At 41.0% G+C, this 13,207-nt stretch overlaps 1 protein-coding gene across 2 annotated transcripts in view; it reads right to left on the reverse strand.

The window, feature by feature from the left end:
• LEKR1 (leucine, glutamate and lysine rich 1) overlaps window positions 1-13,207 on the reverse strand; it is a 163,910-nt gene that overhangs the window by 21,210 nt on the left and 129,493 nt on the right. For both annotated transcript variants that reach the window (XM_037126349.2, XM_037126350.2), the window contains exons 11-12: window positions 6,642-6,806; window positions 3,717-4,016 (exon numbers count right to left, since the gene is read on the reverse strand). In XM_037126349.2, the coding sequence (XP_036982244.2) occupies window positions 3,717-4,016; window positions 6,642-6,806 (465 nt within the window). The remainder of the gene's footprint in view (window positions 1-3,716; window positions 4,017-6,641; window positions 6,807-13,207) is intronic.

Raw genomic sequence — 13,207 nt, forward strand, 5'->3', positions numbered from 1 at the left:
TATTCTCTAACACACTATGTTTCTTTTCTGACTTCCCTCTTTATTCCCTAATGTTATAATTTTTATGTGTGTGTCTGCTCTGTCTGAGGAGTTTTCAGGGGGCCCCCCTCTTCACATTTACATTTCCCATACAGTTTTATTTTCCATTTTCTCTCTTATTGACCTGTGCCTTTTGTTGCTTCACCTCTGACCCTTGTTTCTGTGGCTGCTCTCCAATAATCCCCACTCCACACAGGCATGCCCATTTTGCCCTTTCGAGGCTGGGGCCTTCCTCCTGCCCTTGAGAACTTTCCTCACACAATAAAAAACAAAGTCCACCCATTCTCTGCTCTCTTGAACAAGAGCTGGACTTTCCTCTCCTTAATTAGCTTTCTTATTAATTTATCTTCATTCTAATGAGAATTTGTTCTCCACTTAAATGTGGCTTTTCTTCTCCAGAACCTGAGAAATTTCAAGTGTCTGGAATGCATGGTCAAAACAGTAGTGCTTTTCACTTTGAATGCTGCAAACTCAATTCTTTCTGACCTGTAACTCCTATGCTTTTATGGGCTCATTTCCTACTTTTATAAGAAATTCTGGACTTTGGCATGCTTAACCAGAGAAGAAGCCTTAATTATTTACTCCTACTATTTAGTTATAATTATTTAACTTCTAATGGAAAATCTAGCCAACCCTCCCCTCTCTTCACCCCAGCAAAAGGAAATCTGCCCCCTGGCATATCCTTGGGTAACTTTCCCTGTGAGATGATCCCTGTCTACTCCCCTGTAAGGATCCATAATCATTCATATACCATCTTGGTGTCCTGTATCTTTCAAAAGCCTACTTTAAAAATCGAAAATGGCATCTTTATGTGACTTCCTTTTACAACTAATGAGCAGGAAGAGCTCCAAACGTAGCTCCCTTTGCCTGAAAATGACATTCGCTCTTCATTTTCAGTCTGGTTTTGCTTGCGAAAATTACCTCCAGAGGCCCTGAGACTGGCAGTCCTAAAGCGGCTCTGTGTCCCTACCCTCTTGCTATTCACACTCATGTGCAATCCCTCACTTTGACTGTGGCTGGGCTTATTGACTCATTTGTGATGAGCAGAATACAACAGAAGCAATGGGATGTCACCTCCAAAATGAGATTGCAAAAAAACTGTGGCTTCTATTTTGGGCACTCTCTTTTTCACACTCTCGTTCTTGCTTATTTGCCTGCTCTGAGTTACGCAGCCAGCTGCCATGTGGTGGGCTGTTCTGTGGAGAGGTCCATGCTGTAAGGAACTGAGGAAGGCCGCTGACCTCCAGCAAGGTGCTGAGGCTCTGAGCCCAAGAGCCCATGAGGAAGTAAATCCTGCTAGCAACCACAGAGTGAGCCTGGAATCCAATGCTCCACCAGCTGAGCCTTTGGATGAGACCGCAGCCCCTGACAACCTGACACCAACCTTATGAAAGGCCCTGGGCCGGAAGCACCCACCTAAGCCACATTCAGATCCTTGACCCACAGTAATGATGAGAAAATAAATGTTTGCTGTTTGAAGCCACTGAATTTGAGGACAATTTATTGTACAACAATGGAAAACTAATACAGGCCCTTAAGGCCAATTTTTTAGCTTCTGTCTATGCTTTATATATGACAGGTTTCTGTTTAGGTCATTCTTTTCTCTCCACGTCAATGTAATTACTCATATAAAACTTTCTTTAAGTTCTTTGAGAACAGCAAGTGACAGTTGTCAGTTATATTCATATCTAGTGCCCAGCACAGATGCCCAGCACCTGCACAGATGCCCAACATACATTTTCAGAATTTGACCCTTCTGTCTTTTTCTACGTGTCCTAGTTTATAAGTTACTCCTCACTTTCCATATTGTCATTTCTCTGGGGATTTAAAAGTCAGAAAACCTGCTGGTCTCACTGCCTTGGCCTTTCCCTCCATTAACCTTCTATATCCCCTCTAGAACATCAATGCTGCTGTCTCGCTTGAAGCAAAACTGAGTCACCTCTGTCCTTCTCAGGGTTTCTGCAGCACAGGTGTGCTGTCCCCTCCCACTCTGGCCGGCACTGACCAGGCGGCTCCCTTACCAGGAACACTGTGCTGCTGTGCTCCAGCAGGAGACACTCGGTCATCTGACCCCCTAACCATCTGGCAGAATACTTATTGTTACTTTATAGTAAAAAATAGATAAATAAATGAGGCCTAAGATAAACAGATGAGTGCTAAGCCTGGGGGTCACGTGAAACTTGGAGCCACTGTAACTCAGGTTTCCTGAAAGAGGAAACGTTGCTGTCATGGAGATGCAGCTTTGAGTCTCGGCCCCACCATGCTGTGGGGCCTTCTGGAAGTTATTCGACCTTCCAGAGTCAGTTCCTCCCCTGTAACGTGGAAGCATTTCTACTTTACAGGGTTGTTAAGGCATTGCTGTTGATCCAGTATTCTGTCCATGACCACTTTAACTTAATTTATAACTCTTTTGCATTAATAGGTTCGGTTCATAATTATAATGCTGGCATACACTTTTTATTCTGCTTGATAATTTAAATATAGCAAGAACACAGTATATTTAATTATTAATAGCCAATATTATGACTAGCACTTTCTTTTTATTCCTTTATTAAGATGCCCATAAAACCAACAAAAGATGACTTGTTATTAACATTCAGAATCTTCCTCCATTTGCCTTTATTTGCTATTCTCTCATGAATGGGATCAAATATTCCCATGTGACATAACTTGGGTGATCACAGAGCAGATTAATTGCTCTACTGTCTTAGTTCAAGTTGCTACAACAAAGTACTGTACACTGGGTGGCTCAAACAACAAACCAAATTTATTTCTCCCAGATCTAGAGGCCGGGAACTCCATGGTCAAGTCACAAACACATTGGATGTCTGATGCGGGCCTGCTTCCTAGTTCAGGGGCACCCTCCCTCTTTGTCCTGAGGTGGCAGAAAGGGTGAGGGAGCTCTCAAGGATCTCTTGTATAAGGGCACTAAGCCTGTTCTTGAGGGCTCTGCCTTCATGATTAAATACCTCCCAGAGTCCCCACCTGACTTAAATACCTCCTAAAGTCCCTACATCTAAATATCATCACCCTGGGGATTAGGCTTCAGGATTTTTTAGAGGACACAAACAGTCTGTAGCACCCACCATTTCCACACTGCTTAGCAGTATGGAAATAAGACTTTGTTAGAAAGAAATTTTAAATCAAAATATGTCTACTCCAGGTCAAATAAAAACATTGCTAAAATAATCACAAGTATATAAGAAAGAAGACCAGCACATGTAAATTACCTTATAAATTTAGGTTGACAGAAAGATAAATCCCTAAAGAAAAATGATATTTAAGATATATTGTCCAAATATTATTTGAACTAAAGCAGCAAGTCCTCTAAAAGTTTTTTTGGCAAAGATGTCCAAATAAGCAAGACATATAAAGATTACTAGTCTCAGAGTTTCTAAAAGGCCATCTGCAACACAGTAGAACTGGGTGCTGAGAAAACCTTAGAGCTTATGCAGCTCAGTGTATTCATTTCACAGAAAAGGAAGCCAGGTCCAGAAAGGTTAAGTGACCGCCTCGTTAAAGACAAAACCAGGATATGATCCCAGGCCCCTGATGAACAGTCCAGAACATTTCGCATGACACCAAGCTGCCTTTCACATTTTCATTCGTTTGTTTTCTGAAAGAGCATCTGCAGCGGTGCCGCCTGTAACAGCAGCGGTGCCACCGTCCCATCCTACCTCTTCCTGGGACTGCTCGAACTGCTGCCTCAGCTGGGTTTGTGCCAGCAGGATCCTTTCCAGTTCATCTGACTTCTCTTGCATTTCCTTCCTCAAGTCCTCTGAAACAAAATCACTATTGTCAATTTCCTTCTTCAGGCGAGATTCAAATTCTGCAACCAAATTTTTAAGGTTTTCAATTTCCTTCTCCTTTGACTCAGATTCTTCAGTATATTGGACATGGGATTCATGCAGTTTTTTTTCAAGAGTGGCTACTTCCAGCCTTAAATCTCTAGTAGCGCCTGCGATTAAGTCAGATATCTGTAAGATAAATCTTGCATTAGTTTTTAAGCAATGTCTCTAGGTAACCACAGGGTTCTCATGGTTTTAAAAGGCTTATTCTAAATAATCAGTGTACTCTGCTGACCAGATGAAAACAAATCCAATGACATATGTAGGCCTCCAAAATTTTCTTTTTAAAAGCTAAGACTATAATTTTTGTTTTTACCAAGTTAAATGGAATTGCACTCATCACTTGAGCATCCTTGGAAATATATAAATCTCGGTAACTGGGTTAAGTCACCAAGAATAGCTCGAGTTGTGATTAGGTGCCTGTCTGGACTCACTACAGGGCAGCTTTGTGAGTTAAAATGCCTGATGCTTGGGGTGCACACAGAGGAACACAGCAATTATATTTTACTCATACCATACCCATACGTTTTCCTTTGATAATTTTTCTTTCTTGTACATAATGACTGGAGGTACCTCAGGTACTATACCTTGCAGAGCAGTGCGCCCGACAGAACTTTCTGTGATGATAGCAGCATTCTGTGATGTCCAGCATAGTATGGACACAATAGACACCACACCTGGCTACTGACAGTGGTGCGCTGGTGCGTGTTTAACAACCGACTCCCACACACACACAAGCCATGTCTGCGTCTGATCTCCGCAGCATAAATACTCTCACCATAACCAACTCCAAGCTAGCAAGGTGACATGAGTGATCACTGAGTTGGGAAGGGACGTGCACACAGGCTCTCACTTACCAGTACTGGCTAATAAGCATTTGAAATGTGGCTAATGTGACTGAGGAACTGAATGTTTAATTTGATTTCATTTTAATTAATTGAAATTTAAGTAGCTACATGTGGCTACAACATTAGACAGTGCAGTTGTAGAGGATACCAGAATTCTTTAAAATATACAGCTTTTCAAGGCAGTATCTCCCAATAAAGAGGAGAGAGAATAACTTGGGGAAGCTTTGCCTCATAGTAATAAAAGTCTTTAGAAGGGAAAATGCTTTTTTCTCTCTTCCTAAAAAATAAAACGAAGCAGGAAGAGCAAAGCTGCTTCTGATAAAACATATCCTTATTATTTATGCCACAGATATTGTCATGTAACAAATATTAGTATAACAAGAAACCAACCCATGGAGAACCTGGAAAACATTCAGAGACCAAAGTTCTACGGAGTTTGTGAACTATTACTTAAGAATTAAATATCCAAAATTTGTTCCAAATGTTAAACTTATATTAAGAATAACTTTTATAAGAAATCTATCTACTACACTTAGCGATTATATAAATTGAATTCAGATTCCATTATCTTCAATTAACCCAGGAAGGAAGAGGTCTAGACAGGAGCTCCCATCACCCCGAGGAGACGTGACACTGAATAGAGCAGGCCGTCCTCGGGAGAGGAGGCTCACATAGCCACAAGTACGTTTAGATTTTTAAAAAAGGGAGTCAACATTTAAAAATCAAGTGTTTACTTACGAAACCTAGACTTATGACTTCCTTTGAAAAACTGTGACCCCTGGCAAGTTGGGGCTTGCCTTCTGGCAGTCCCCTGCAGATGGGGCACTGGGACATCCAGGGCCCTGGGACAGCAGTTCTGAGGTGAGGGGAGGACAGGAGAACATGCCAAGAGGAGCCAGGGGTGGCATGGGGGGTGGAGCTAAGAGAGAACCTGCCCAGGGTGGGCAGGACCTGAGGGGAGTGCAGGTTCCTGGTTCCCCCATGTGTTCCATCGTCTCAATAGGATTTCACTTATAATATAAAACAGGAATTGAAAGATAAAATTATTAAGAATTTCAAAACAGCATTTGCAGAGTATTAAGCCCAAAATATAAGGCCCTTCTGAGCGCAGGGCCCTGTGATACTGCATTTGCCGCACCCTCATGTAGCTGGCCTGCCTCATGTTCACAGTGAGCTGCTGAAAATGCTGGACCATGTCCCTGGCACACCAGAGCAGAGGCCAGTAAGTCTCATCTGATACTGAATTTACACAGACTGTTAATAATTTTATTCAAAATAGGGGTTTCCCCATTGCACCTTGGTTAACACACACACCACACACACACATACATATACAAACACATGCATATTACCACACTCAGGCCTTATAAGAACAGGGGAACCTTAACAAAATCTTATGTTTTGGACACAATTTTCAGAAATTAGTGAGGGGGTTACAATTAAAAAATATTTTTTTAAAGGCGGGACAGCTGTAACTGAACAATAATAAAAATAAATAAATAACTACAATAAAAAGGAAGCAAAACTATTTAGAATTGAAAATATCATTAAAGAAGATAGGCTTTAGTTGTTGGAAAGTTTTTGATTATATAAAACACCTCATTATCTTTTGATGTTGCATATTTTATGTGTTGGACTATCGAGTCATGCTAGTTATTAGTTACATAATTTATGTTTTTTTAAAAATAAGTTTATTTTTATTAAAAATTCTATACACAGCTGGGTTTCAGGCTTGTATAGCTAATATCAGTTATTCACTCTGGAGAATATGCAAACTGTTCTTCCTATGGGGCTAAGCCCAAGGCCCAGCAACCAGAGTTGTAGATACTGTCATGTTCTTAGGCGGAACAACCAGCATCTGTAGTTTCAAACCCATTACATGAGATTGATAATTATAATGACAGACCTTCATTTGTAGCTCCTCTTGTTCTTTCTTATATTTTTGGATTATTTCTTGGTGTTTTTCCTTTTCAATATCAAGTTCCAGTTTAGCTTCTTCTTTAAAGAGAAGAGCTTGCTCCTCAAATTCAAGTAAATGTTGGGCTCTTTCCTTGGTGAGTTCAGCTTCAATCTAGAAAACAGAATTTAACACACACCTAAAGGCACTTAAAATCAGTAAATGAAAGTTGTTTCCAGACTCTAATATTTTTTAAAATTCTAATAGTAATTTTAAAATTAATCTAATTTTATATTTTTAAGTTCTAATATATTTATTTTTAATTTGACCGAGAACTTAAGACCAGAAATATTGACCTTGGGTCAAATATTTCAAGATCTTCTAAGACCTGAAAAATGAGTAGAGACTTTAAGATGTTATAACAGTTCTGAGAAATACTAAAAGCTTTGTCTTCTATAAACTCAGTCCTTGCCAGCAATCCTCCCACCCCCAAGAAAAGACTTTGAGGCCCTTAGACTAAGTTCTGCTGAGAGCTCAAAGGGAATACAAAGTAGAGAAGTTGGATTTTTAATGGTCCTTTCTTGATGGAGACCATAGGAATTGCTGGAGTCACAGATGATCATTTTAATGTGATTGAGGACAGAAAGTTGATCAAGAAAAACATGTGGATGCCTATATTCATATTTTGACTCAGATAGAATCACAGTGCTGGAAGGGACCTTGGAAATCCCTTAGTGCAATTTCTCAAGCTTCCATGAATTGTGGAAAGAATAAACAAGGACTTTGGATTTAGATGAAGTGGAATTTAAATCCTGGTTCTGACACCTTCTACTTGTGTGATGTTAAATTGCGATCATGACTTCTACTGGTGGGGTTGTAACTAGTTCCCCTGGAGGTCCTTATGTGTGTTAAATGGGACAAAACATCCGTGTAAAGCTGTAGCATGAGCAGGGATTCAGTAGTCGCCAGAGAGGACTTCTATACTCTGACCCTCAGTCTCTACCATGGATCTGCACCAAATGGTTGTCTGCTCTGTGAGTCTACACCACCAGAAACTGTAACTCACCCCTTCCCCAGCGGGCATTTCCATTTTCAGGCAGCACTAAGCATTAGGCACTTTTTCCTTTAGCTGGGCCAACATCTTTCTCCCTGTGGTTTTAAACCAATGGTTTTGGCTCTGCCTACTGGAGCAAGAGAGAAAGTCCTGGAGTCCTTCAGACTAGTGAGATTAGAGAAGGGATTCCAGTGACAGGCTGGCTCCAGATTTACACTGTGCCATGACCGTAAATTCTAAGAGAGAGGTAATGCCGGACAACTTGGGAGAAAAACTGTCAAACCTGACTTAGTGTGACTCTGTGGTTGATGTCACTATAAGAAGGGGAAAAACGTCAATCCAGATTTCTCAAGGGAACACTGAAAACAGGGAGCCAGGAAACAGTTTGCTAACAAGGTTTGTGGGAAGCCCTTCAAATTTAATAAAATGCAGACAGAAGACCAGCTCCAATGTGGAGTTACTGGGTTAGTGGGTTTATCTGAGCATTTGCCCAAAGGCAAAACAATTATATTTATACTCAACACAAGAAGTTGTTTTGCCTCTCTCAAAATAAATTTCTGGATTGTTTGGGGAAAGGATGCCGATGATCACTTACAAACATGATAGAATTGTTCAGATGTGTTGTTATTGGATTGCTAAAAACAAGAAAAGCCTTAGAGACACTCAGAAAAAAGGACAGATAATCTTCTGAATTCCAGGTACTTACATCCACCTGCCTCCTGGTAGCGATGTAGGAACTTCACAGGTGTCTCAAATAAAGGGCCTGAGCCAGAAACCATGATACGACCCTGTTTCCCTCTGTTCCTCCCCAGCCCTCCCCACCTCAGGACACAGAACCACCAACCATCTAGTTATGCAAGTCAGTAACTGGGGTGCCATCTTTTATTCCCCTCTCTTCCTTACCCTCCACACCTTATCCAGCATCAAATCCTATTCACTTTTCCTCCAAAAGATGCCTTACATCTGGCCATTTCTCTATATTTGCACTCCATTGCCCTAGTTCTGACCATCACCTCTGACTGGCCTCCTTACTTCTATACTGCCTGTCTCCAATCCATGAGACACACAGCAGAGTGTTCTTTACAATATATAAGCTGAATGCTCTCATTCCTGCTTAGTGGTGCCTCAGTGCATCAGTGTCAATAGTCCTCTACATGATCTTCTATCTACAGGGCTACCACTAACCCATATGAAACCTTTATGTGAATCAACAAAGCACCCCTTACTTAGACAAATTCAGCCCTATGCCAGGCACAGTATTTGGTGAGCAGAGCACAGGCTGGATTCCAGTCCTGTTTTCTCCCTTGGCCTGTGCTACTATGCAGGTCTGTGGCAGCTCTGGACTTCAACCTGACTTTCACCACATGCCCCGTTTGATCACTGTGCTCCAGCCACACTGGGATAGGTAAGTCAACAACACAAGAAAGAAGGACATCAAATGCAAAACATTTGGAAAGACTGCAAGAAATAATTTTAAAAAGTAAATGGCCCACAAGATACCTTAAAAAACCCCAATCAAATACTATTTTTAGGTCGAAAGATGTGTTCTGAGTTATTAAAATATCAATTGTTCAAGCATTTTTTGCATGGTTAATTGATAGAGTCAAATCGTTAGTCATCTTAGGACAAAAAGGCATCATCAAAATACGGACTAATTTCTCCAAGTAAGAAAGCACACAAATTAGGTAGGCCAGGGCAAACTGTAAATTAAAGACAGAAGGATTTTAAAAGTACTTTTTAAAAAAGTTCTTTTAATTTATTATGGGGAAGAGGCCATTTTGAACATCCATAGAGTACCTTGATAAAGATGAAACAAACAGGAAACATTCGGGGAAGGAAGGGGTGTGGCTGACTGCTTGCATGGGTAGAATGTTCTGGTCTACCAGAATCAGGAAGCAAGGAGAACTTCTTACCCTTGAACTATTTCTTGGAATGAACTATTGTAGGTAAAGAGAAATAGGTGGAAGGCAGGAAAGTAAAAGCACTGTAAATAGAAGGGAGAAGAGTGATTGACTATTACTGGTTTGCATTTTAATTTGCACAACCTGAGAAAGAAGCAAAATAATGAGCTTCAGGTGGCATTTCTAACACGTTAAGGAAGCCGCAGTGAGATGCTTGGAACCATCTCTACGTGCTGACACTGCAGCAGAGAGAGAGGACCCTGCTGGTTCCTCCACGATCTGAATATCTTGAACAAAATGAGGAACCCACAAACACGATGGTTTGCTTAAGCCAGTACATTACTTATCATGAGAAGATGGATTCATGTCAATGTCATGTTTATGTATTTTTCACATGTTGACAGGAGCTGATTATTTAAAATTCTTAGATGGCAGGACTTCTGTTTATGTCAAATAAATGAACTTAGTGGTGATGCATACAGAAAAATATGAACTGCTTTATCCAATAATTAATGGTAATTTTGATAATGAGGAAATTCTGATTTTTAAATAAAGAAAAACATAAGAGCTCGAGAGTTACATGAAGTAAAATTACTTATCTGTGTACACATTCTAGGTTTAATTCTTTTCGCTTTTTATTTATCCATATTCTCCTCTAGCTTAAACTCTGTCTCCTTGATGAATGCCTCCTGATGCTTCCAGGGCATTCTTAGAATGTTAATTTTTTAAGTCCGATTTTATTTGAAGTTGAGCTGCATAATTAGTGTTTTATAATATGTGTCTAATTCTGATGTGCAAAGTAATGTCTTTTCACTAATTATTTTCCAGGTGAGATCTTTCTGGTTGATTTGAATATCATTTTCTAACTTGCCATGGAGTCAAATATCACATTATAACATAATCACTTATCACTTGATGATCCCTTTAAAACCAAGAGAATTTCAGATGTCAAAGTAGAAATAAAAGCATTTGCTAAAACTTGATGTATACATACCATTTAAAAAAGAAATTATGCTATTTTCCAAATAAAAACAAATACTGGTAGAAAAGTAATATTTAGGATTATTTCTGAATTAATTACTGAATAAATATATTATAAAAGTAAAAAAATTATAATTTTATATTATATATTATAATATAAAAATATATTATATATTATAATACTCAGAATTTTTAGTAAAAATAGCTAAGGAATCAAGAATATATATTGAAGTCCTCCCAAGAGCTGTGTAAACTTAGGACCAAAAGAGAGAATGTTCACTGTGTACCTCTGAGTATACAAGCTATGAAATACAGTGTAGGACATATTTCATTCATTAACTCATTTAATTCTTACAACCCTGGGAAAAACATATAATATTATTCCCACTGTGTAGAAAGTAGTCTTAGAGAGGTTAGTACTTTCACCAAGACCGTAGAGCTAATATGAGGTGGAGAGGGTATACACACTCAAGTGTTTTTGGTGGATCCATAACTCAGGGTGTTTAGTTTTCCCAGATAGCCTGTCTTATACTTATACATGGAATAGTGATTAAGGGCAAGGATTAGGTATTCACTTAGTTTCAAAATATTTGGAGCCTCTGGTCATGATTGTGGAATAGGTAAATGTAGTACTTACATCCTCCCACAACCACATCAAAATACCAACCAAACCACAGAACAACTATCATTCCGAACTGACTGAAATCTAGCTGAACAGAGGTCCTACAACTAAGGATTTAAAGAAAAAGGCACACTGAGACTGCTAGGAGGAGTATGGATGTGAAATGGGCTTCTTCTACACTGATGCAGTGAATAAAAATTAGGAAGGATATCTCAGCTGCAGAGGTCCCCTCTGAGGAGAAAGGGGTCCCAGCCCCCCACCAGGCTCCCCATCTCATGGTTCCAATGCCAGGAAGAGAAGTCCCCATAACTTCCGGCTCCAAAAAACCAGAAGGGATTGTGGCTGAATGAGACGGAGTACAGTTGGAATCACAGGCATTCTTCTTAAAGGGCCCTCTCAGACTTATTTGGACTAACCTGCTCTGACCTCCAGCACTGGGGCATTAGCTCAAAAGGCACCAGGGATATATGGGGAGAGATTGAATTGTTTGGCATCAGGCTGAGAGCTGGAGGGTGGCTTTCTCCCAGACAGAAATGCTGGCAGATGCTATTGTTCCTTTTCTGAGCCCTCAGCCCACAAAGCTGGCAGGCAGGTGCCATATCTGAGTCTCCATCAAACTAATACAGTTTGCCCCACCCTGATGATTTCCTGAGACCTTTCCCCACCAGCTCATGGGCTTACCCAAGCTGTTTTCTGTGGCTTTTTCATACAAATGGCCTCTCTTGGCTTGTGCTTCACATTTTTCTAAAATGTCTCAAACATGAAGCCTATGTCCTTGGTGTGCCCCATACCTCTTGCTAAGTGGCCCTAGCTTGGCACTAGTGACAGCCAGACTTGCTCACAACTTGGTCTCTCCTGGGTACCCCCAAGCCCAGCACAAGTAGCAGCCATCTTCAGATTGCTCTGTAGCTCATGCTGAGTAAACTCAGGCAGACACAGGTGGCAGCTTACCTTGGCCTGTACCTCCTGGGAGACCCCAAAGCCAGTACACCCAGTGGACAGCTTCAGAACATGTCAAAGCACCATTCAACAACCTCCACAAGTGACACACTCAAGAGGCATACTCAGCAGGCACCAGAGACCTGCTCAAGTAAGTCATACTCTGTGGGGTGGCCCCTGCACAGCTGATCCTCCACAGTAGTTGCAGCTAGTGCTCACAGCAGATCGGCCTGGATATCAATCTCTCCCACTGATGTGCCAACAGCAACCAAGGCTCAACTGCAATTGGAGAGTGTACACCACCCATAAGTGGGTGTGGGATGCACACCAGGAGTGCCCTGCTTGGGTGATCAGGGAGGGAGTTTGTGCCACAGGACCCTATAGAACACCTACTACATCAGGCCATTTCTGCCAAGCCCAAGAGACATAGTAACTCTACCTAACACAGGGAAATAAACACAAGAAGGCTGAAAAATGAGGCAAAGAAACCTGTCCTAAATGAAAGAACAGAACAAAACTCCAGAAAAAAAAAAAAACTAAACAAAACCAAGATAGAGGCATAGGTGAACCCAGCTTACCTCGTCACATAACCACATCAAAATTACAATTAAACTATAAGACAACTATCACTCAGAACTTTCAGAAATCAAGCTGAATGGAAATCTGGAAAAAATGGAATTGAAACCACATCCATCCAGACTGGTAGGAGAGGAAGACAGACATGTAGAATGGGCTGGTCTCATATGCACCTGTGGTGGATAACAATCTGGGAGGGATATCTTGGGAGCAAGGGGCCCCAGCCCTGCACCCGCACCTCCAACCCCATGTTCCAGTACCAGGAAGGTAAGTCACAACAACTTCTGGCTGTAAAAACCACTGGGACTGATTTGGTGGAAGAAACTTCTAGAGTCCCAAGCAGTTCCTCTAAAAGGACCACACGTGGACATAAAGTCAGTCCCTCTGAGCTCCAGCATTGGGATAGCAGCTTGAAAGGTACCAGTGACATACAGGGAGAAAATGAAGTGTCTGGCATCAAGGCAAGAGCTGGGAGACAGCTTTCTCTCAGACAGAAAGGTGG

Source organism: Artibeus jamaicensis, unplaced genomic scaffold (assembly GCF_021234435.1).
Source record: "Artibeus jamaicensis isolate MK-2021 breed Jamaican fruit bat unplaced genomic scaffold, CSHL_Jam_final scaffold_474, whole genome shotgun sequence".
Classification (NCBI taxonomy): domain Eukaryota; kingdom Metazoa; phylum Chordata; class Mammalia; order Chiroptera; family Phyllostomidae; genus Artibeus; species Artibeus jamaicensis.